This window comes from Sus scrofa, chromosome 3, assembly GCF_054392235.1.
Source record: "Sus scrofa isolate SSC_HxYL_T2T_F1_AM1 chromosome 3, Sscrofa_HxYL_maternal_Yorkshire_Landrace_v2.0, whole genome shotgun sequence".
Lineage (NCBI taxonomy): Eukaryota > Metazoa > Chordata > Mammalia > Artiodactyla > Suidae > Sus > Sus scrofa.
This window is the reverse complement of record NC_139385.1, coordinates 31,240,685-31,265,292: the sequence shown is the minus strand read 5'-3', so window position 1 is coordinate 31,265,292 and position 24,608 is coordinate 31,240,685. Positions and strand designations below refer to the sequence as shown.

Sequence of the window (24,608 nt, the reverse complement as noted above, 5' to 3'; positions counted from 1 at the left end):
GTGCAGCCCTAAAAAATAAATAAATACATGAATTTAAGCAAACCTGAGTTCCAGTCTTGGAATCTGTCACTACCTCACTGTGCAACCTTGAGCAAGTTACCAACATAGCTGAATCCGAGCTTCCACCTCTGTAAGATGGGACCTATGGCCTGTGGACTGAGCTATAGCCCTAAATAAATGACAGGCATGGGCTCCCTGTGTGATGATGGGTCCCTTAAGTCTCCCTGTGGCTCATTTCCTGGGGATCTTGCACTAGCCCAGCCCCTCTGCGCCGCAGGGGAAGACAGCTAAGCCCTCTAAGCTCCTTTGAGATCCATTCCTAACACACCACCTCCACTGGAGTGTAATAGCGATGAAGCCTCTGGACTTCCTAAGAAGCAGTTCCTCCCAGGAACCCCTCTTTTAAAGAAGCCACTATCATAGTGGCCTTTTGGGACCTTCATGCAAAGAACAGCCCTCAGGGTGGCCCCGGTGGCTATGCTGGTGCTAGATGAGCCTGCTCGCCTGGCCTCAGTGATGGGACCAGGTGAAGCACTCGGACGCGGGCAGGGAGATGAGCTTCGCCGTGTGTTCTTTGGATGTGGGATACCAGAATGCCAGTCAGTGTCTGTGGTCCCTGAAAGGGAAACTGATATGAAGCTGCAGCATCCGCATTTAATCAAGGATGATGGATGGACAGGAAAAGCTAGTTTCACAGAGAGAGGGGGAAATGAAGGGGCCACACAAAGACAGAGGGTGTGAAGGCTGCATGGTTCCAGGAAGAGCGACGGATGGAAAGATCCACAGACTTTGATTCCTCGGGGTTCACCTATAAGCAGCCAGGCTGTGTCTTCTGCCCTTGGACTTCATGCTCCTGTATCGTTCTAATCAATTCCCCTTTGGCCTGAGTCCTTTGGAGCAGGTTTCTGTTTCTTGCAACCGTAGCATCACGGGAACAGCGTGGCACATTGGCAAGTCCCCTGCTAGCAGATGAACAGGCTCTGCCCTGGGAGCCTGGCCCTGATCCTGTCACTTTCCCTGAGGCCAGCTTGGAGGTGCCTCCTGCACGGCTGTGGAAAGGCAAAGCATTGCCTGCCTCTGGCATTTTGGCGGAGGCTTTGTGAGGGTTCATGAAAGGCTTCCAGAAAGGGACTTCACCCTCCCCCAGCTCTGCCTCTACAACCCCATGGCAGAATTGATGCATGATTTTATACTGGGAGTCCCTGCTTAACTGTCCAGAGCAAGGGTATCAGTATTTATAGCTAGAGGTGTGCTCTGGGGTGACAGCATCTCTGCACCCCAATCGAGCAGTTCCTCCAGCATCCAGATCCCAAGGGTAGGGGTCTGCGTAGTTCTAGCCACGTCAAAGCGAGTCTGTGGTGTGACAGGGCACAAGGGAGCAATGGGGCTCAGTGTCCCCTGGAGCAGCATCTCCAAAAGGGGCCCCTTTGCAACATGTTCCGGTGGCGATTGTTGAGACCATGATGGAAACACATTAGAGGGAGCAGGGCCAGAGCTAGCACTGGTCTGTTCAATTCAACAGCAAATCAGAGAGGGGATACTTGGGGAGACAGGTACCTCGAGGTACCTCTTTTACAAATTCACCTCCCGGCCCTTCGCCGCAATGACAAGGAGAAGCATGGGCTGCACTTGTGGCCACAGAGGCGCCCAGCCCGTCTGCTTTCAAGATCCTGCTAATGAATGAGGAAGGCAGGCCAGGCCAGGCGACAGGGCCCCCACCACGAGAAAAAGAGGAATGCAAAGGCATTGAGAGTATCAAACAAAAGAAAGGTCTTCTTTGGCCCCAAACCCCGCCTGGCCCGGAGTCTGTGAACACCAAGACCGCCTGTGTGATGCGGAGAGAGAACCGGCTGAGCTGTAGGGTGATTGGAAACCATTGCCAGAGCGACGAACAGGAGCTTCAAGGCCCGATGCCAGTGGGGCTCTCAGAACAGCGCAGCCAGGAGAAGAGGCAGGAGGAGCATGGGCCAGGCCACCAGGAACCCTGAAACACAAGGGAGGACCGTCAGGGGCTGGGCTTTGGAACTCAGCAGCCAAAGCAAGGTGACATGGCTGTCTTCCACCTTACAGGGATGACAAAGGCAGAGTCGCCTTAATATCTATTTGGGGTTCCAGCCCGGGGAAGGTGGCAAAGGGTCATGTGACAGGGGCAAAGGTGTCTCAGTACCCAACAGTTCCATTTGCCCCTGGGCACATTGGAAGGCACTTCCCTACCTCCTTTGCAGGAAGGTGGGGCCCTATGACTGAAGCTGGCCAGTGGAATGTGGGTAGAAGTCATATATGCCACTTCTAGGCTTGGGCCTCAAGATGTCCCACATGATTCTTTGTGCTCCCTCGTCTACCCTCTAGGGACCAGAGGCAAAGGATCCAAGAGAGGACTTTCAGGGAACGGTGGAGCTGCCAGAAGTTAGCAGAAGGTAGGAACCTGAGTTCCTGATGACCACAAAGGTACAGAATGCATCCTCCAGTAATTTAGTGGGAAATAAACTCTTGTGTTAAAAGCATAGGTAGTTGGGGGCTGTTTGTCACAGCAGCTAGCATTACATTTTCTGACTAATACTGAAAAGGAAGAAAGACCCAGAGGGTTAAAAGCACTACTTCTGAGGCCTGACAACTTTGCTTAGAATCTCAGCTCTGGGAGTTCCCATGGCAGCCTAGCAGGTTAAGAACCCATCGTAGTCTCCATGAGGATGTGAGTTTGATCCATGTCTTTGCTCAGTGGGTTAAGGATCTGGTATTGCCGCAAGCTGCATTATACGTTGCAGATGAAGCTCAGCTCTGGCATTGCTGTGGCTGTGATATAGGCTGGCAGCTGCAGCTCTGATTCCACTCCTAGCCTGGAAAATTCCATATGCCGCAGGCATGGCCGTGGGGGGCAGAGGGGATGGTTGTGGGACACAGCACACTGTGAAAACCATAGGTGCCCTCTTGTGGTGGTCTGCCACCACATTGGAGTTAGATGGATTCCCTCCATTTCCAGAAGGCTCCAGAATCCACCACCCACTGAGAAATTAGTCAGTTTGGCACAATCTCTGGTAAAGGCAGGCTGTTCCAGGCACTGTGCTAACCTGAAGGGCTGGAAGAAATGAATGTGATTGAGGTCCTGGCTCCCAAGCTGCTTTCAGTCTGAGCCCTAACCTAACCTCCCCTCTCCAGGGAGCACTGCTTTTCTGAGCATTGTCTGAACAATAGCCCTGAGTATAGAGAGGACATCTTGGGCTTATTTGGAAACTTATTTTATTTTATTTATTTATTGCTTTTTTCAGGGCTGCATATGGAAGTTCCCAGGCTAGGGGTTGAATTGGAGCTGTAGCTGCTGGCTACGCCACAGCCACAGCAACTCGGGATCCTTAACCCATTGAGCGGGGCCAGGGATCCAACCCCCATCCTCATGGATCCTAGTCAGGTTCATTAACTGCTGAGCCACAAAGGTAACTCCCTGGAAACTTTTAGACTGTTATCTCGTCGGAGCTTTGACAACGGATAGGATGTTTTCATGTCTTAGTTCACCAATATAGGCCATTTTGGAGTTAGTAAAATCTTTTTTTTTTTTTTCTTTTTCCAACACCCCTGCAGCATACAGAAGTTCCTAGGTCAGGGATCGAATTCAAGCCAGAGCTTCGACCTGCACCATAGCTGCAGCAATGCCAGATCCTTAATTCGCTGCACTAGGCCAGGGATCGAGCCAGTGCTTCCACAGAGATGAGCTGGACCATTAGCCCACTGCACCACAGCGGGAACCCCCTAGGTTAGTGAAATCATAATAGCATTGCTTTCGCTTTGGTCCATGATGTATTTCTTAGATTTGCCTCCCTGTTAAAAGCTGCGTCACCCATTAAAACCCCATTCTGATGTTACCCTTGCTGAAGTTCTCTCCTGACCTTATCCAATACAGCTCATCACTCTTCTATGTTGCCCCTTCTGCACTATCCACTTGCTTGTGATTCATTGCCTGTCTCTTTTTTGCAATTGTTCATTTTTCCCACGGGACGTGTTCCTCTAATGTTTGGACACCTGGCTCCTTTTTCTCATTTAACTCAGACATCACCTCCTCTGAAAAAATAGTTTTGACCATTTATCCATTCTGATATTCATTCTTCCTTCCTATCTTGTTAATACAACCATCAGATGTGGGTTGGGGCACATGGCCACCCAGGATAAAGACTACATTTCCCAAAGTCCTTTGCAGGCAGGTGTGGCCATGTGGCTAAGCACTGGCCAAACAGATATAAGTGGAGGTAAGAGATGTCCGCTTCCAGGAATGTTTAACAGTCATTATCTTCTTCCACGTTCCCTCCATCTGCTGTCTAGATAAAAAGACTGGAGCTCTGACTTCCATCTTGGACCATGAAGATAGTAGGGGGGTGAGCTGGAAGGAGGCTGGATTCTTTTTCTTTTTCCCTTTCGTGAGAACCCAATCCCAACTAATATATGTGCCATGAGTAGTTCCCATCATAAGGTAGCAAAACAATTGCTAAAAATTTCACCAATTAGTGACTCAAGAGAAAGTCCCTGTTGAGGGGGAAATTCTCTGGCCAGTGCAATGATTCAGGCCTTTAAGTACAGGGGGGATGGAATTATTATTGCTTTATAGTAAGGCTCTATAGCAGAAGGGTAAGAAACTGAGGAGTTTTAATTGTTAGGGCCATGGGAGAGACCAGAGGGTCTCTTGTTTTTGTTTTTGTTTTTTTTGGTTTTTGGTTTTTTTTTTTCTTCTCTTTTTACAGCTGTCCTCACAGCATGTTGAAGTTCCCAGGCTAGGGGTTGAATTGGAGCTGCAGTAGCAGGCTTAGTCACAGCCATAGCCACACCAGACTCAAGCCACGCCTGTGACTTAGGCCCCAGCTTGCAGCAATGCCAGATCTTTAACCCACTGAACAAGGCCAGGAATCAAACCCTCATCCTCACTGAGACAATATCAGGCTCTTAACCTGCTGGGTCACAGCGGGAACTCCCAGAGGGTCTCTCTTTGGTAGCTGGCTTATAAGAGGCCCATATCTCTGAAGAGTAGATATGGCTGAGAAGCAAATTTGGGCTCCCTGTCATTCCCAGGCTTACAAGGTGGTTGAAGACCCTGTGAAGGCAGCTCTGCTACAATGTCCAATGTCAGAGCCCTGGTTGGAAAAACTGGGGGACTGAGATGCATGGGGAAGTGGGGAGAAACATCCAGATAGAGGTTTCCAAGGGTTGGGATTCTTCTGATAACCTGAAAAATGCCTTCAGAGCCTACCTCTCTTTATTAGGAGCTAGCCTTTCCCCCTTCCCCATCCATGAAGAGAGGCTGGATCCTCTTTTTTGTTTTGCTTCTTAGGGCCACACCCGCAGCTTAGGGAAGTTCCCAGGCTAGGGGTCCAATCAGAGCTACAGCTGCCGGTCTACACCACAGCCACAGCAATGCCAGATCCAAGCCACATTTGTGACCTCCACCACAGCTCACAGCAATGCCAGATCCTTTCACCCACTGAGCAGGGCCAGGGATCGAACCCACATCCTCATGGATACTAGCCATGTTTGTTATCGCTGAGCCAACATCAGAACTCCCGAGAGGCTGGATTCTGGATAACCTCGTGGTGCTACTCGCCCCGGATTGCCTGCCTTCGGACTTCCTTTATGTGCGAGAGAACTAAACCTCTATTACTTAAGGCATTATTTCCCAGGCTGGTAACCTTCTATCACCTCATTCTCTCCTATTTCTAAATTCCCTTGTTAACTTTTTTGGGTCTCACGCCCAACTGGAACCCAGTCTCCATGGGGGCAGGCTCCTAGCTGTCTTGCTCACCATGATAACTTCAGTACCTAGAATAATGCCTAGCACACAGTAGGTGCTCAGTAAACATTTCCTGTCTAATGGCCAGCTCTCCGGCTACCCTGTGAGGGTCTCTAGAGCCCATCTAGAGTCTGAGTCACTTCGGGGTCTACAGGTGCGGGCACAGGACCTGGCACAAGACCTGGCACAGAGAAGAGGCTACATAAACACGCACTGAATTGGAAAGAAGGAGAGTTGGAGGCAGGGCTGGAGGAAAGGCAGGAGAAAATGACGTACCTGCTGCGCTGGGGGTTCCGCTCATGACGCCAAGAGACTGGGCACCTGGAGGCGAGAAAAGAAGGTGAGGGTTCCGTTGAGAACAGCCCTGTGGCCATAGCTGCTGTCACTGACAGCCCACCTTGTGGAAGCATCTTTAGTTTAGCAGGTACCTTTCTAAACATATTTTCATGCATTTGAAACCTCATCCTCCTGACCGATTCGTGAGCCACGTGTTCTTATCCCTCTTTGACAGATGAGAAGCCCAAAGCTTGGAAGGTCTGTAAGTGGCAACGCTTGGAACCCGGGTTGGTCTGATTGCCGAGCATCAAGTCCCTGACCTCTCCGGCTACTCTGGGACAGCACAGGGGGTCTCAAGCAGAGGGCTCAGTAAAGGGACAGGACAACTCCGGGCAGGGGCTTCTTCAGGAGACAGCCTCAGTTTACTCATCTGGAGAATGGAAGGGATGAAAGCGCCTTCATCCTTAGGCTGTTGAAAGCATGCCATGATAATGCACAGAAACGCACAGAAATGTGTTTGGCACGGTGCCAGTCCCAAAGTATTACTGCTGCTGTTACTGTTATGACTGTTACTAATGATACTGCATCCTAATTCCTCTAGGACAAAAAAAAAATATGCTTTCATTTCTTTAGCATTTTTTTTCTTTTTTTTCTTTCTTTCATTCATTCTTTCTTTCTCTTTTTTTCTGTCCTTTTGTCTTTTTAGGGCCACACTCGCAGCATATGGAGGTTCCCAGGCTAGGAGTCCAATCAAAGCTGTAGCCGCTGATCTACACCACAGCTACAGAAACTCGGGATCCGAGCCACGTCTGCAACCAACCCCACAGCTCACGGCAACGCCAGATCCTTAACCCACTGGGTGAGGCCAGGGATTGAACCTGTGTCCTCATGGATGCTAGTTGGGTTCATTAACCGCTGAGCCATGACAGGAACTCCTTTTTTTTAATGGTGGCACTCGTGGCACCTGAAAGTTTCCAGGCCAGGACTGAATCTGAGCTGCAACCTATGTCACAGCTGGGACCATGGCGGATCCTTTAACCCATAGTGCCAGGCTGGGGATCAAACCCTCATCTGCACAGAGACCTGAGTGGCTGCAGTCAGATTCTTAACCCACTACAGCACAACAGGAACTCCTCTTTGGGTGTCTAGATACTACCATTCCAGTGGGAATAAAAATCATGACAACACTGCTAACCTGTGGGCTGGGTGGGTGAAAATTTGGGGAGCAGTTGGAAAGCTTCCCCTCCATCATGTCCCAGAATATAGGAACTGGATTTTGGGAAACACAGTCATTCTCCAGAAGATGAAGTTGGTTTAGGACTTAGACTTCACCTCAAGGCACTGAGTTATGGGGACCTGGTAGGAGGGGCTCAGGAAAAGGACACACGCCTTGGGATCAGACTGAGCTGGGTTCAGGGCTAAACTCCAGCTACTCAGGAGTCAGTGATCTCGGTCGTGTTATTCAGTCTCTCTGAGCTTCAGCTTCTCACCCAGAAAATAAATGCAGTCAGAAAAGGATTAAGTGATGAGTTGGCACATGTCGAGAGCTTAGCCTGGTTTGTAGCCCCCAGGAAGCCCAGCGTGCATGGCAAATGAGAATGTCATTAGCCAAAGGTCCTCTTGGAAAGACGTGTTCCCCAGCAGTGGGGGCACAGAGGGAGCAGAGAAGACCCTAGGCGGTCAGGCTGGTGACCCCACGCATCTGCGTGAATGATCAGCAGTTGGCATCTGGTGTGGTCACCACTGACCCGGCCACTTACCTCTCCGGGTGATGGGTCCCAGATCTAGAACCCGGGCTGGGTCGATAGCTCCTCCTTCACCGCGGACTTGGCTATTTGAGCAGGACTGTGGGGATGAAGAATTCTCATTGAATCAAAATGGAAAGGCGGGGTTCCTATCCAGACAGCTCCTGCAACCCGTAGCTCTGGCCCAAGAATGGGGTCCCACCCACCATACGGCCCTAACTCTGATGCTGTGGTTTTCTCAGTCTAGAGAATTCTCACTGTCCTGCCAATGAACCTGGGTCTGCATCTCCTCTCTTTGAGTGGTCTCATTTGGGACAAATGATGCCACCTCTCTACTATTATTAAATAGTGTCCTCCTGATTTTGCTGGTGAAAAGGATGTAGGTATGCAATACACAGGCACCTAGTAAGCACAAAACAAAAGCCAACTCTTAGCAGGCAGCGCCAAATCCAGGTTCCCAGCACATGCCCCACAGTCACACCTTGGCCAGGGCATACTCCAGCTCTGATACTTTCTAGCTGTGAGGCGCTTGGGAAGGGGACCTCTCTGAGCCTCAGGTTCCTCATCTGTACAATGGAGTTGATAAAATAATCTACATAGGGAGTTCCCGTCGTGGCTCAGTGGTTAACAAATCCAACTAGGAACCATGAGGTTGCAGGTTTGATCCCTGGCCTTGCTCAGTGGGTGAAGGATCCGGCGTTGCCGTGAGCTGTGGTGTAGGTCGCAGACGCGGCTTGCATCCTGTGTGGCTGTGGCTCCGGCATAGGCTGGCAGCTACAGCTCCGATTCGACCCCTAGCCTGGGAACCTCCATATGCCATGGGAGTGGCCCTAGAAATGGCAAAAAAGCCAACAAATAAAAATAAAAAATAATCTACTTAAAGGGTTTCTGGGAGAATTAAATTAGATAAGGCAGAGAAACGTTTTAGTTCAGTGCTTGACACAGAGTAAGCCCTAAAAAAAGTCAACTATTATTAAAATCATTGAAGATGCGTCTTGTGTCAAGGAAATATAACGGACAGGCTTTTTCATCTGATCTGTTTCCTCAGGACATGATAATTGCTCACATGTGGACTTTTCGAGGCTTAAAGTCCATCCATCCATCCTTCTTTCTTCCCTCTCCTCCTCCAGTTCTCCTTCCCTCCCTTCCATCCATCCAACCATCCATCCATCTCTCCATCTCATCATCCAGCTGGCTTTCCTCCCTGTCTTTCCAATAAATATATATGGAGAGCCTCCTAGGTACCAGGCCCCATGTCAGGGACTGAATAATTCATTCCGAAGAGATACTCACCGGCTGGCACTGTTCTTTAAGGAACTCGCAGAGAGAAACCTCACAATGCAGGAAAACTAGGTCATAATTTCCAGCAAACATGAACATCTGAACCGAGAACCGGCTTTCTGAAGATACTCCATTCTCTTCCACGCGGATAGTGGAATCCCGTTGATTTGGGCAGCTAAGAGGGTGACAGGGGCAGGGATCTGACTTCTAGAAGAGCTCAGGGGCCCCAAGGCCCTAGGCTGCATCTTTAATCTGTACCCAGTCTAAAAACAGCATTGGAAGCATTAAAGAGCATTCCTGCCCAGGTTTTCTCCATTTTAGCAACACAGACTTTTATGCCTCCAGGCTTCTTCTACAATGGTACCTACAAGCCCACAAAGTTTCAGTTTGGGGAGAACATAGGCCATGGAGTGAGACAGACCGATTTCAAACTCCAGCCCAACCCACTTTCTAGCTAAGTGAACAGGAGCAGACTACTTAACTTTACGGAACCCCACTTTTCCTTTCTTTTTTGCTTTTCAGGGACACACTCGAGGCATATGGAGGTTCCCAGGCTAGGGGTCGAAGCAGAGCTACAGCTGCTAGCCACAGCCACAGCCACAGTAATGCAGGATCTGAGCCGTGTCTGCGACCTACACCACAGCACACGGCAACGCTGGATCCTTAACCCACTGAGCGAGGCCAGGGATCAAACCCGCCACCTCATGGTTCCTAGGCGGAATCGTTAACCACTGAGCCACAACGGGAACTCCTGAACCTCATTTTTCTTAACTATAAAGTAGAGAGAGGAATTTGCACTTCCTAGGGTTGATGTGAGCTTATAATAATAATATAATATATATATAATACAATAATAGTAATGGGATAAACCATGTTTTCTGCTTATCACACAGTGCTTGGCACACAGCTAAACTCAGTGATAAATATTAACCAGTGTTATTCCCATGGTTTGAATCGTGATCTAGGGCTATACATTTCCCTTTGTTTTTGCCAGTTAACAACATTCAATAATATTTTGTCTCAGAACCCTTATGCTTTTTTTTATGCTGATAAATCAGTGTTCATATCTATCTAAATAGTCCATCATTACTTAAGCACTCCCTTATTTTTGAACTACGAACATATCATCCAAGGCATAAAAGATACTGAAATGAAAAAGAATTGGCATTTCTTTACCCTGCCCAGCTATTTTGTATGAATGCTTTGGCTCAGATATCAGGTGTGATCTCTCTGGGTTGAAAGATGTATGGCCATCACAAGTCATAGGAAATGATTTTCCAAAGGCAGCAAGCCTGTTCACATGACTGCCAGGCAGGAAGAAGGCAGGCGTTTTCCTCCTCACCCCAAACCTCATTCGGACCCACCGACAACCCCAGATGGTCCGGTACCTGTTTCTGATGATGAAATATCTCACGGGGTCAGCCCTGTCCCCACTGGGCGTGGCATAGCAATTCCTCAGCACCAGGTTGAAGTGGGAGGTGTCTCCTATCTCCAGGATGGCACCCACGTAGAGCATGGACTCCACGGACAGCACGGCTGCAGCCCCTTCGTACGGATACGTGTAGTTTGGGTCTTGGAAAAGGGCCATCCGGACAATGAAGTCTCCCGCCCCGTCCACACTGATGTTCAGGGAGCTGAGAACAGGAAAACCACAGGAGTGGCAACGTCAGGTTTTGACCAGGGAGGACAAAATCAATCAAGCCCCCACTTGTGTCAGGGTATGAAGTCCGAGACACATCTTTTTTTTTTTTTTTTTTTTGTGGGTGCAGATTTTGGTTTTATTCCAATTGACCAGTCGTGTAGAGTAGTATCAGATACAGGTCTTTCAAAACCCTCCACACAAACCCCATCACTGATAATTCAACTGTTTAGCAAAGGCGGGAAGGCGGGAACTCCAGCCTCGTATTCCCGATACCACATGGGCTCTCGGTGCAGCATGCAATCCCCAGCAAGGCCCTCCGGAGACACAGCTTTGATGCCTAAATGAAGCGTTCAAATCACGTATTCACATCAAGCGCTGACTATCTTCTAGGCATTAAACTGGACAAACAGAGGTGTCTGGCTCCAGGATGTCTCCCCATCCTTCCAGCATCCGAGAGCACCCATTTCTCCTTCACTCAAGGAACCCCTCCAACTTCTCACGTGTGGGATCAGGACCAAAACATAACCCCAGTTCTGTGGGTTCACAGTTGTTAGCAGCGAATCCCTTCCCTGCACCCCATAATCTTCAGTGACACGCCAATTTGAACGAGATGGATAAAATGGCTTTCACATTTATTTTTAATGAACCTTGGGCCCCAACCTATGATATCTGAAAACTAGAAAATGAACTAGAAAACGCTGAACTCCTAATTGCGTTCATCTCACTTGCAAATGATTATTGATATAATTCATTCGTTTAATGCCATTCTTCCTTAAGATAAATGAAATTGTCCCACTTTTTTCCCCTCAGCATATTTAATTAACAGTTTTGCGTTGCTGCATTGCTTCCCAGTCATAATCTTTAATATCCGCAGAGGATGCTATGCCTGCCTCGTTCAGGGCCAACTTCCTAATCAATGTAATCAACGCATATTCGCGGGATGAACAAGCGAAGGAATGGAACGGGCTGCTCCTGAAGGAGGTAGGCAGCATCCTACCGACATCAGAAACCGTGTGTCAGCGTTCCCATCGTGGCGCCATGGCTAACGAATCTGACTAGGAACCATGAGGTTGCAGGTTCGATCCCTGGCCTCGCTCCGTGGGTTAAGGATCCGGCGTTGCTGTGAGCTGTGATGTGGGTCACAGATGAAGCTCGGATCCCGAGTTGCTGTGGCTGTGGTGTAGGCTGGTAGCTGTAGCTCCGATTCAACCCCTAGCCTGGGAACCTCCATATGCCGCAGGTACAGCCCTAGAAAAAAAACGAGGAAAAAAAAAAAAAAAAAAAGAACGAAACTGTGTGTGAAGTTGGTCAGGGTCGTGGGTCCAAGGGTCAGGGTGGGCACCGTACCTTACGATGGGCTGCAGGGCAGTCTGGAGGCTGACTTTCATGTCCAGGGGGTACGCGCACTGGAAGCCGATGCTGAGGATGGTGTCTCTGATGATGAAATTGTTGACCAAGGAGAGGGTGTTTTTGTAGATGGCATGGGTTTGGTTTCTCTTTGGCATAAAAACAAGACCACACACATGTTTGCATGGACGCGGGCACAGGTGCACCTGGGACTCAGGTCTATGCGACTCCAGAGTCAATGTTGCCAACCACGCTGACAAGCTGCCCTCTGATCTCAATGGGCCTCCTCCCCCAGGGGCACTGACTCGTTATGGGAAGGGGCTGGGGGATGAGGAACCCAAATCAAAAAGGAGAAGAAGAGGAGTTCCCGTTGTGGCTCCGTGGTTAACGAATCCGACTAGGAACCATGGGGTTTCGGGTTCGATCCCTGGCCTTGCTCAGTGGGTTAAGGATCTGGCGTTGCCCTGAACTGTGGTATACGTTGTGGTGTAGGTTGCAGACGCGGCTCGGGTCCCGCGTTGCTGTGGTTGTGGCGCTGGTCGGCAGCTGTAGCTCCAATTGGACCCCTAGCCTGGGAACCTCCATATGCCGCAGGAGCGGCCCTAGAAAAGGCAAAAAAAAAGGGTGGGGGGAGAAGAATAAATTGTTGGCCCTTGGGGACAGTCAGGAACATGCTTGCTTCTCTTCGAGGCCTTCCCACATCAATCATCCTTAGGTAAAATTGTCTTAGTCACAGAGTTTCCTGAGCTCAGGCATTAGACCTCTTCTAAGCTCTTTCCTGGAACAGCACGAAGTGGTCCCTCACCCCTCGTGGCCCAAAGAGGCTAAGCGACTTGCTTAAGGTCTCACAGCTCCTGAGAGAGGCCCCGCCAGCCCTGCCCCAAACGGGGGCAGCAGTGGGGCAAACAGCTGCTCACCTCCAGGACGTTACCACAGGCACCAGCCTGCGCAGGGCTGACCACGGAGATCCAGTTCCCATCCTGTCTTTGTGTGGCGCTGCTGCAGTTCCAGTTCCGGTCCTGCAGGTAGGCGCTGACCGAGTCCCCGAAACCCAGGCCTCCCAGCAGGCACTTGTCCACCGACACTTTCATCTCCTTAGCCCCACAGTCCAGCTGAGGCTGCAAACTGTTGACATCTGGAAAGTCGAGAGCGAGGTAGGTGGGGTGGACAGGGGTCTGGAAGCAGTGGGCACAGCCCCCGCATGGTGGCAAAGCCCCCGTGCCCACCCCATTGGGAGGCTGGGGACACTGGAAAGGGCCTGGGACCCACGCGGAATTCACACCAGGGCTTGCAGTAGGTGAGGCTGGCAGAGACATCCCTGGTCTGAGATTTCCAAGCATACTGTGTGCAGGCTTGGCGAAGCTTATCATGTCTGGTGCCTGTGGGGGCCCAGAGCAGGCCACCCTAAAATATACCTGACAAGGTATTGACTATTTTATTTGTTTGTTTGTTTTTTGTTTGTTTGTCTTGTCTTTTCTAGGGCTGTACTCATGGCATACGGAGGTTCCCAAGCTAGGGGTCCAATCGGAGCTGTAGCCACTGGTCTACGCCAGAGCCACAGCAATGCAGGATCAAAGCCGCATCTGCAACGTACTCCACAGCTCACAGCAACGCCAGATCCTTAACCCACTGAGCAAGGCCAGGGATTGAACCCACAACCTCACGGTTCCTAGTTGGATTTGTTTCCGCTGCACTACAACGGGAACTCCAATGGGTATTTTTAATTCTTCTCTTACCCCCATTTTACAGATGAGGATAGCAAGGCTCAGAGAGGGAGGGTATTGGTCTTATTCCAGGCCCTGGAGCTACAACCTGGCAAATCCAGACCTGGCACTGGCATCTGCCTCTGTCCCTCATATGTACTCTGCAGTTATTTGTTTTCTTTTTTCAGAAAACTTAAAAAAAATTTTAAATAAAAAAAAAGTTTTTAATGTTTTTTTTTTCCTTTGGCCACACCCATAGCATGTACAATTTCCCTGGCCAGAGACTGAACCAGAGCTGCAGCAGTGATTTTTTGTTTTTTCTTTTTACAGCTGCACCTGCAACATGTAGAAGTTCCCAGGCTAGGGGTAGAATCAGAGCTGCATCCAAGGCCTACAGCACAGCCATGGCAACACCGGATCTAAGCTACATCTGCAAACTACACCTCAGCTTGAGGCAATGCCAGATCCCTAACTCACTAAGTGAGGCCAGGGATCAAACCCGCACCCTCAGAGAGACAACAGCAGGTCTTTAACCTGCTTAGCTACAAGGAGAGCCCCATGAGCCTGCAGATATTTGAAAGCAGTTTCCACCCTTGCAGAGTTCTCATCCTCAGGACCTTTGTCGCTGTTCATCAAACCCTCCATTCCAGAGCTGCTTCCCGAGGCCATGGTCCGGTGGCTGACCTGGAAATGTGTTCCATCCTTGCCAAGCCACTGGCTTCCAGCACTCACATGTCCTGACTCAGTGCCACCGCCACTGACCTGGGTTCACATCTTGTCCTGACCCCCGTTGCCCTGCCAGCACTGCCCTGCCAGCCACTCACCCGAGCTGTTGAGGTCCTTTCTGCAGAAGCAGCTCCAGGTGCCATTGTCAAGGCGGCATTCCTCCTCGGGGCGGCAGGTCTTCTCACACTTGTTCTCCACGATGGCAGTGGTGGGGTCTAGGGCGGGGCACAGAGAAAAAGCATCAGGACCCAGAACAGGGCAGGCCTGAGGCCACCAAGGCCAGCCTGGTCTTTTTACAGGGCTTCCACAGACTGTCTTCTTTTTTTTTTTTTTTTTTTTTTTTTTTTTTGTCTTTTGTCTTTTTGTTGTTGTTGTTGCTATTTCTTGGGCCGCTCCCGCGGCATATGGAGGTTCCCAGGCTAGGGGTTGAATCGGAGCTGTAGCCACCGGCCTACACCAGAGCCACAGCAACGCGTGATCCGAGCCGCGTCTGCAACCTACACCACAGCTCATGGCAACGCCGGATCGTTAACCCACTGAGCAAGGACAGGGACCGAACCCGCAACCTCATGGTTCCTAGTCGGATTCGTTAACCACTGCGCCACGACGGGAACTCCCACAGACTGTCTTCTAATGTCATTCTCTGTCATCCTACAGAAGTCCTGCCAGAAGTTGTGTCATGCTTGGTGGAAGGGTCAAACCTCAAACTCCAATGTCCTGACTCCCAGTCCAGCGAGGTGAGAACCCTAGAGCTGCCAGCTTCTAACTTACTACGCCATGTGGCAGATGCTGTTCCAGTACTTTCCATGCATCCACGCATTCACTTCAGGTGGTGACTGCGGGCTGTGGGAAAGCATTTCGATGGTGGAGCAGGGGTGCCAGGTTCAAATCCAGCTCCACCTCATTCCGACTCTGTGATGTCAGAAGAACGGCTTGACGTCTCTTATGTCCCAAGCCATCATCCAGACCAATCTTATAAAGCATCTGTCTTAAAGCTGGTGAGAGGAGTGAGTTAATGGCTTCAAGTGCTTAGACTAGGAGCAGGAAGGAGAGCATGAGCTGTGATTTTTCCCTCTGTCCATTTTTTTTCAGATCAGAAAACCAAAGCTCAGAGAGTGACACTGCCCAAATGAAATCTAAATGCGTTCTGAATTCTTTTTTTTTTCTTCCTGTCTTTTTGTCTTTTTAGGGGCTCACCCACGGCATATGGAGGTTCCCAGGCTAGGGGTCCAATCGGAGCTAGAGCTGCTGGCTACACCACAGCCACAGCAACGCAGGATCTGAGCTGTGTCTTCGACCCACACCACAGCTCATGGCAAGGCCGGATCCTTAACCCACTGAGCAAGGCCAGGGATCGAACCCACCACCTCATGGTTCCTAGTCGGATTCGTTTCCGCTGCGCCATGATGGGAATCCTGTTCTGAATTCTTAATATTATGCTACCCACATGGAGAGATGGAGCCGGAGAATCCACTTGGGAATCTGAATTTCTGGCTTTCCTTGAACCCCTGGAAGGTCTGGCGACCCTGGGGTAACTCTCTCATTGGACAATAAGGAGGCAGTTGTGCCCAGTCCCAGATCTGCTGCACTGACTCCAGTGGCCCCTGGAGGCATCACTGGGGACCCCCACCCCGCTCACCTGTGCAATATCTCAGATTACACTGGGGGGTGCTTTCCAACCGGTACACGTGGTACCCGCCCTGGCAGGCCTTCGTCAGCACCTCCGTCTTCCAGAAGCAGCAGTTGCCGCTCCAGTGGGCACAGGCGGTTCGGTTGACGATGCCCTCCCCGACGGTGGGGTGGGTGCCATTCAGCCACAGGGGAGCAGCTGTCTGGCATCTGTACACGGGGACACAGTCTACCGGCATCTTCTCTCCTCCAGTGCCCACAAAGCGGTACCAGCCGTGCAAGTCTTTGTCACAGTTCTCGGCTAATTCCGCATTCTCTGTGCTTCGGGAGGGATCGTCCAGGAGGGTGTAATTCTTGCAGGGGTCAAAGCAGTGCTCGGCCTCTGGGGTGCCAGGGGCTCCGCACTCCAAGACCTGCTCGTAAGAATTGGCTTTGGTGGGGTTTTGGGGACCTGGAGAGGAATGGTAGGCTTAGGTTTACTGAGAAACCCCAGAGCCTACAGGATTTTTACTGCCCCCCAACTCCCCAACTTGGATCTCAAAGGGCTAAGGGCCCTAAACCAGGCAAGAGGCGTAGCATCATCCTTTTTTTTTTTTTTTTTTTTTTTTTTTTTCCTTTTTAAGGCCATACCTGCAGCATAGGGAAGTTCCCAGGCTAGGGGCATGCCAGATCCTTAACCCACTGAGCGAAGCCAGGGATTGAACCCTCGTCCCTATGGGTACTAGTCAGGTTCGTTTCCACTGCGCCACAATGGGAACGCTAAGGCGTACCATCCATTAATTAAACACCAGCCTTCATCCTTTTGGGGTCAGAATGAGCCCATTGTGTGTGGTATCTTCTAGGCATTAAGCACAGCAGAGGGAGTTCCCATTGTGGCGCAGCAGAAACGAATCCGACTGGGAACCATGAGGGTGCGGGTTCTATCCCTGGCCTCGCTCAGTGGGTTAAGGATCAGGTGTTGCCGTGAGCTGTGGTGTAGGTTGTAGTGCAGCTCTGATCCCTTGTTGCTACGGCTGTGGTGTAGGCTGGCAGCTAGCTATACCTCTGACTGGACCCCTAGCCTGGGAACCTCCATATGCCACAGGTGCAGCCCTAAAAAGCAAACAAACAAACAAACAAATGAACAAACCATACAGCAGGAACTCTGCCCTGCACAACCCCAGGGGGCCTTATTCACACTGAGCTTGATGGCTGCCCTTGCTCTGGAGCTGTGTAGTGCTCCCTGGTGTGACCAAATAGGGGTCCTATCTGACCAATATTTGTTTTTCTCATTGTAAATGTAATATAGACTTATGGCAAAAACCTCAAGGGTCATTACAATGAATACAGTAGAAATGAACGTTGCTATCACCCCTTCCATTCCCAGGAGTAATTGTAAGCCTGTTGCACAGGTTCCTGACTCTTTCTTTGCATATGTTTAAAATACAGTTTTTTACAAAATAAAAACACGCCTTTAATGGCAGACAGTTTTTCTTTTCACTTGTCTTTTTTACTTAATGTCTTAGACCTTTTTCTGTTATCAGTAGCTGAAGCTTTAACGTAAGATTTCTCCATCTCAGCACTTGGAGCTGGATGATTCCATGCTGGGAGCTGTAGGATGTTTCCCAGCAGCCCTGGTTCCATCCACTAGATGCTGATACTATCTTCCTTTCCAGACCTTCCCGATTGTTCCCTGAGGCGCAGAATCACCCCCCATTGAGAGCCCTTCATCTAATGGGATTGCTGACCTCGTGGTTTTTAACAGGTTCAGGGACTTTGATGTGTGAAGAGGTGGAGAGGTCAGGCAGAAGCAGGGTGGAGGGAGGAGGAAACCACAAGCTGGTCGGTCTGGGTTTAAATCCAGCTCTGCACCTGCGGACTCAGTGACCTTGGCAGGTGGTTTAACTCCCCTGAGAGTCATCTACAAAACAACACCTGCGAACTAAGGGCTCCAAACTTCATGTTCCCACACCTCAGGGCATGACGTATGTCATGCCACTCGTGTGCATATGCCACTCATATGTTCCCCTGTCCTACTGTTTCTTTCATCTGCTTCTGTCAATGACCCTTTTTATAAATTCCTACCATCCCAAGGAATAATACCTGTGATCCCAGATTCTTTTCTAAGTAATAGGAATTTTATTAAATGATAATGATTAATGTGAAAATCCTTGCTTCACATTGAGACGTGCGTTACAGAGAGAATGTTAATGGCCAATAGCATCAGCTCAAAATCTGAATTTTCTTTTTTTTGGGGGGGGGTCTTTTTAGGGCTGCACTCTCGGCGTATGGAGGTTCCCAGGCTAGGGGTTGAATGGAAGCTGTAGCCTCCGGCCTACACCACAGCCACAGCAATGCCAGATCCGAGCGAAGTCTGCAACCTACACCACAGCTCATGGCAATGCCAGATCCTTAACCCCCTGAGCAAGGCCAGGGATCAAACCCGCAACCTAATGGTTCCTAGTCGGATTCGTTTCCACTGAGCCACGACGGGAACTCCCCCCAAATCTGCATTCTTAAAGAATTTTTTAATCTCTATATACTTTTTTCATAGGTATTAAAAACATAACTGGTACATCATACCTATGGGGGATGGTATATCTTGCACTAAGATGCCTTATTTGGGGAGATAAAGCTTTAATAGATTGTTAGGAGATTAAACGAGATAATAGGTGTAAAATGCCAAGCATAGCACTGAGCCTAGCGGTTCCAGTTAATTCTATCCTCTAGCTCTGAGACATTGAATGTATGAGTGCCTGGATCATGAATTAAATATATGCGCCAGGATCACATCACACTTTTTTTTTTAATACATAAGTTATTTAACAGGTGCCCCTGATTGCTAGGGTTCTGTCTGTCCCAATAAAGCGGGGATCTTTAGAGAGACTGTTTGTTTCATTTTTTTAAAAGCTTTATTGAAATGTAGGTGATGGGAGTTCCCGTTGCGGTGCCGTGGTTAACGAATCCAACTAGGAACCATGAGGTTGTGGGTTTGATCCCTGGCCTCCCTCCGTGGGTTAATGATCCGGTGTTGCCGTGAGCTATGGCATGGGTCGCAGACACAGCTCAGATCCCACATAGCTGTGGCTGTGGTGTAGGCTGGTGGCTACAGCTCCTATTAGACCCCTAGCCTAGGACCCTCCATGTGCCATGGGAAGCAGCCCTAGAAAAGGCAAAAAGACAAAAAAAAAAAAAAAAGAAAAAAGAAATATAGGTGATGGACCCAGGGCTGGGACTGGTATTAGCATTCTGATGTATATGGAATGACTGGCCAGTGGGACCTGCTGTATGAACTATTCTACAATAATCCATGTGGGAAAAGATTCTGAAAGAGAATGGATACGTGTCTCTGTGTAACTGAATCACTCTGGTGTACCATCGAGGGACTTTTTAGAAAAGAGATTTTCAAGCTTGCTTGGGAACATGCTTGTGTTAAGGAAAGGAGTCACCGCACTTGTTATTCTTGGCTTATTTCCTGCCCAGGCTGTCTTTTCCCATGGGAGGCCATGTGCTGAGTCCCTTCAGCCCCCTCCACGGGGGACGTGGGCAGAAAACGTTCATCCTCATATTGAGCCTGAGAACCCTTCCTACAAGCCGCTAAGATGCCCAGAGGGATCTCTGGAAGGACCACAGAGAGCTCCCTCCATCTAGTGCTTTCATGTTGCAGGGGAGCGACCTGATTCCGAGGAAGAAGAAACGCTTGCCCAAACAAGAGCCAGCCGCTTGCCAAAACAAGGCACAGAGTGACCAGGTGATCCGTGCTCTCGGATCGCCCCCATATCCGGGCAGGGGAAGTTATGTTGACGGGCTCCCACTCTCCTTGGAGGGGGCGTTTCTGATTTGGCTCTTGGAGAGACTGTGCCTGGGATTCCGGTTGGCTTCTCTCATCTCTTTTCCCTTGACGTCTGGCTTCTGCGCCTTGGCTTTCATCCCGCCCCAGTCTCCTCACTGACCCTGAACCCCCTTCTCCACGTCCGTACTCGCTCGCTCGCTCGCTCGCTCGCTCGCTCCCCAGGTACCCAGGGACATCGGAGATGCCAGGTGAGCCGGGCACTCACCTTGCTGCTCCGCAGATGCCAGGGTCAGAATGCAGGAGGCCAAGGCCAGCCCCAGGACGGGAGCCATGCTTCCCATGAGCTGAGACAAGGCGGGTCACTCAGCAGCCTGCACACTCTCCATGCAGTGGGCGCAAGAGACAGGCCCAGATACAATCAGGGCACCTGAGGTCGTTCCCCTGTGTTCGGGGGTAAGAAGGAAACACATCAGTGCGGGCTGTGACATTACTAAGCCCCTCGCTCACTTAAGGAGGGGAGGTATTATTATCGCTCTCATTTTACAGATGACCAAGCTGAGACTCAAAGTCAATTAAGCCCAGAAATATTTCCTGAGCCCCCTCCTATGCGCGAGCTCTGTGCTGGAAGTGAGATGGCTTTGCGTAGGCCCGTGTTCTCAGAAATGCACCGATGGCTTCCTTCATGAAAGGAAGGGAAAGGAGCTGGTAGAACAGGAGCAGGAGACTTGCCAAGGGCATGAGGGGGACAACAAGAAAGCCAAAGGCAAGCTTAGAGCCAGCCAGCACGGCAGAAGGTCCCAGAAGTTCTCAGGTCGCTTGCTACTCAGGTCAAAGTAGAGGCTCTTGGAGACCGGATGGAGGAAAGAGTTACGGTGCCGTAAATGCCTTCAGACAAAAGTAACAGCTTCCCTACCTTAGTTTGGTGCATCGGGCACTATGTTAAGAGACCCCCAAGTGCCCTCTGTGGATGTCTGTGCTGGGCAGGGCGTGAGACCGTGTCAAACTGAGCCTATGGCCGGCTCCTAGCATGGCAGGGTCTGGTGCATGAGATGTGCTCAATAAAAGTTTAAGGGATGAATGAATAATATTTCAGGAGGGAGAGGGTCGAAACAAAGGGCCATGAAGCGCCTGCCGACACTCAAATAAATAACATTGCCTCTTCTGGGATACGCTTTCCTCAATTGGGATAATCTTTAGATAACTTAGCGCAACCTCTGGAAGATCTGCTTGGCGATAGAGGTCTGTTTCTGGAAGGGCTATCGTGAATATATGCTGAGAGAGCATCCCGGACTGGGGATTCTGAGAGATGAGACCCAAAGGAGATGCTTGTCTTTCTGGTGGGGCATCCAAGGACCCGGGTTTGGGGGGCGGGGTGCAGCTTTAGGCCTGGAGCAGCCAGTGGCTGGGGTCAGGGCCAACCTGGACCTCGAGTGATATCTGGAGCCCTCAGCCAGAGCCAACGTCCAGACTCCCTGCTAGGTTCTGCGTGCTTCCAGAAACAAAGAACCCGAGCAATTCCAGTGGGTCAGGGGATCAGGGGAGGCCCCCAGGATCAGGGGAGAGGCTGCAGAGCTTACCTGGGGGGGTGAGAACAGAGCGTTCCTCCTCCTCCAGCCGTGGGAATGCAAGCCTGCTGTGGACCGTCCTTTTATTCCATTTCCCACTCATGTGACTCTCCACGATTGGTGCAGAGGTGTGGCTGGAGTTAACCTCTCAGGCGTCCCCTGGGCTGCCTGGGTGTAGGTAAGATAAACAATGTATCACAAAGGCTGGTGAAGGAAGGCCCCTTGGCCACGCACACACCTCCCCCCACAATGGCAACCCTCCTAGCTGTCTCTTCTGCATGCAAATGCTTCTCTCTAAACAAGGGCAGCCTGTACTGAACGCTGGTCACACTGGGTGCTTTGCACCCGTTACTTCTCACATGTAATCCTTAGAATAAACGAAAGACGCTGGTACCATATTTATCACCAGAAACCAAGCACGAATCAAAAGGAAGCTTAATACCCAACGGGAAGTGGAGAGAAAGCAAACAGACACTTGTTTGCACAATGGATTGCCAATTGTACCTTGTGTTCCTAGCGAATCACCTCAGAACACTTCTGCTTCTGTCTGGATGCCACTCAGCTTAAAATCGGTCAGAGCAAGGGAATTAGGAAGGGAGAGGGGGCAGGCGTTTCTCATTTGGGGCCCATAGAATCTACCCAACTTCACATGCTCCGTGTTGAGGAGTCTGGGAAGGGCCAGTTTGGGGATGCGTGAATCAGGGACCAGCAAAGGAGAGTCTAGGACCAATAAAATAAGCATCAGAAGAGCCTTTTGAGAGGTTGGCTTCCTAGAGATTGGAAGGTACAGAACTGAGGGGAAGCTGAAGATCTCAGACTTTTACTTGGTGGTGGTAGTGGTGGTGTTTTAGGGGCGCACCCCTGGCATATGGAAGTTCCCAGGCTAGGGGTCTAATCGGAGCTGTAGCCGCCAACCTGTGTCACAGCCAGAGCAACACAGAATCCTAGCCTCATCTGTGACCTACACCACAGCTTACAGCAATGCCACATCTTTAACCCGCTGAGCGAGGCCAGGGATTGAACCCACGTCCCCATGGATACTAGTTGAGTTCGTTAACCTCTGAGCCACAACAGGAACTCCTGAAGATCTCAGACTTTTAAACTCTTGGCTTAGACCTGGCTTTTGTGGCAAGGTAGCTATCAGAGAACTAATAAGTAGTCGAAGATTTAGCGGAATAAATGGCCGCTGCTTTTTCTGTGTTCCTCTGGAGCGCTTCAAGGAGCCAAAGCTATGAGATCCGGGAGCATGGGAGGCCCTGGCATCGGTAACACCTTCCCGCTAACCCTCAACCTGGATCAAGAAAAGGTGGCACAAGCCACCTTCTCTACTCTTAGTGCATTTGGAGAAAAGTCCCCTAAACGTGGAACTTAGAATAGCAACAAATGCCGAATTGGGGAGTTCTTTTAACCCCACAAAGACCTCATGGATCCATTGATTTGGGCCAGGTACTAACCCCAGTCGCCCCAGTGGCCAATCTCAAGCTTCTCCATCCTTTTAAACAGTTCCTGCGACCACCACTACCGACTCTGTCTCCCACTTCCTCCATTCTCAGCAGGTGCCTTGCATCCTCCTTGAAGAAAATGTAAGCCATCCCACTTGACCTCCCTCAATTTTGCGTGTTTCCCCTAGAAACATATGACCATCCACCCCCATCTTCCACTTCCTCCCCAAGTCCTGATAAGGCGATCGTTCCCCTTTGCAAACACAGCTCCTCCATCCCACTCTGACTTCTCCATTCCAGTTGGAGGCTTGTGGCTAAAGCTGCCCTGCCAAGGTCACCTCTTCGGCGAGTCCGCTGGACGTTTTTTCTGGAGCCCCATCACTGGAGCTTTTCCTTGCTTCCTCCAGGTGCTCTGCATTTCCTTGCCTCCCCTGTTACCAGTTGTTTTTTTGATTCTCCTCTACGTGTCTGGACCCTTGTGCTCTGTCACTGTCCTTATCCTGTTCCTCCATCTTTCCTTGAGACCGCTGGTGGGTCCCATTTGTCTTGTCACTCTGCGGACTCTCCCTAGAAGGTATCAAGTTAGCGCATGGTTTCAAGTACCATCCATAGGCTGGTGAGTTTCAAATCTGGTATCTCCCTCCCTGACTGCTCCCTTGAACTTCAGAGCCATCTGAAGGCTGTGATGCTGGAGGCGCCCTGAAACTTGGCAGGTCCAAATCCAAACTCATCAATTCCCCTCTCTCCTTCCTCACTGAATAATCTGTCTTCATCAATGATGCCACAGCTCATCTGGTCACCCAAGCTGGAAATCTGGCTCCCTCCCTTCTCCCTCAGCCTCCCGTTTCCAATAATCACCAGTCTTTCAAATACTCTTGAGCCTTTCCTTTCTTCCTCATCCCTTCTTGGTCAACCTTAATTCAGGTCACTACCCTCTCTTAGGAGGGTGATTTTAACCACTGCCAATTGGAGCTCCCTGCTTTCCTTCTTGTCCCCTTTGATTCTGTTATGTCCCTGCCGCCAGATGCCACAGCATCCCCCTCAGCATTAGGCCCCACCCCCTGCACGCTAGGCTTCCTGGGGTCTGAGCCCAGGTCCCACCTCATCCACAGCTTCTCCCCACCCACGCTCTGCCCCAGCCTATCTGGGGGTCTCTGAACTCCTCCCCTTCCAAACTTTTCTATACGCAATTCCCTCTGCCTGGATCATGCTGTTCTTGGCCTCCTGTTGCTTATCACTCAGGTTCGCCTCTTCTAGGAAGTCTTCCCTGAATTCCACAGGCTTGCTGTGCTGCTCTTCCATGCTCTTCTGCCTCTCTGGGCTGATTGTGGTCACACAAAATTGCCCACTAATGTAATCTGTCTCCCTCTGAAGGCTGTAAGATCTTTGCAGACAGGGATCCTGTCTTTACAGGTCTAATCAGCACATAGTAAGTACATGTGGAATAAACAGATGGACCAAATCAAATAGGTATGCTCCAGTCCCTTTCCTGTATGGGATGTCTCCAACTTATGATGTCCAAGTCTTAGGGAAAGCTTGGTGGAGAGACACACATTCCCGTCTCAGGGCCTTTGCACTTGCTGGCCCACTGCCTGCAATGTCCTTCCTCAGATACCTCCCTAGTTAATTTTCTTACTTCTCTCAGCTTATACTCATCAGAGAGAACTTCCCCAACCGTCCTATATAAAATAACACCCTTGTTTTTCCCCCCAA

General features: G+C 50.3%; 1 protein-coding gene across 2 annotated transcripts; it reads right to left on the bottom strand.

Moving 5' to 3' along the window:
- Positions 1–634: 634 nt before the first annotated feature.
- On the bottom strand, positions 635–23,180 carry GP2 (glycoprotein 2). 2 transcript variants are annotated; one of them, XM_005662102.4, is made up of 11 exons: positions 21,466–23,180; positions 20,154–20,329; positions 16,127–16,567; positions 14,586–14,702; positions 12,976–13,193; positions 12,059–12,207; positions 10,458–10,703; positions 9,082–9,244; positions 7,804–7,888; positions 6,044–6,088; positions 635–1,984 (listed from the first exon to the last, which is right to left on the bottom strand). In XM_005662102.4, exons 2-11 carry the CDS (start codon positions 20,227–20,229, stop codon positions 1,926–1,928), a joined length of 1,599 nt encoding a protein of 532 aa, XP_005662159.1. In that variant the 5' UTR covers positions 20,230–20,329; positions 21,466–23,180; the 3' UTR covers positions 635–1,925. The 2 variants fall into 2 exon arrangements, with proteins under 2 accessions (XP_005662159.1, XP_003124619.2); XM_003124571.5 differs by lacking the exon at positions 16,127–16,567 and having other exon boundaries at positions 21,466–21,744.
- Positions 23,181–24,608: the final 1,428 nt, after the last annotated feature.

Bases quoted from the DNA above. Each gene is read 5' to 3' on its own strand.
- GP2 (XM_005662102.4), bottom strand. From the start codon at position 20,229: ATGGGAAGCATGGCTCCCGTCCTGGGGCTGGCCTTGGCCTCCTGCATT. The intron at 10,704-12,058 runs GTACGGTGCCCA...TCCTGTTCTCAG, and splicing joins GCCCTGCAGCCCATCGTAAG to CTCCCTGAACATCAGTGTGG. The intron at 7,889-9,081 runs GTGAGTATCTCT...TCATCCCCACAG, and splicing joins TTAAAGAACAGTGCCAGCCG to TCCTGCTCAAATAGCCAAGT.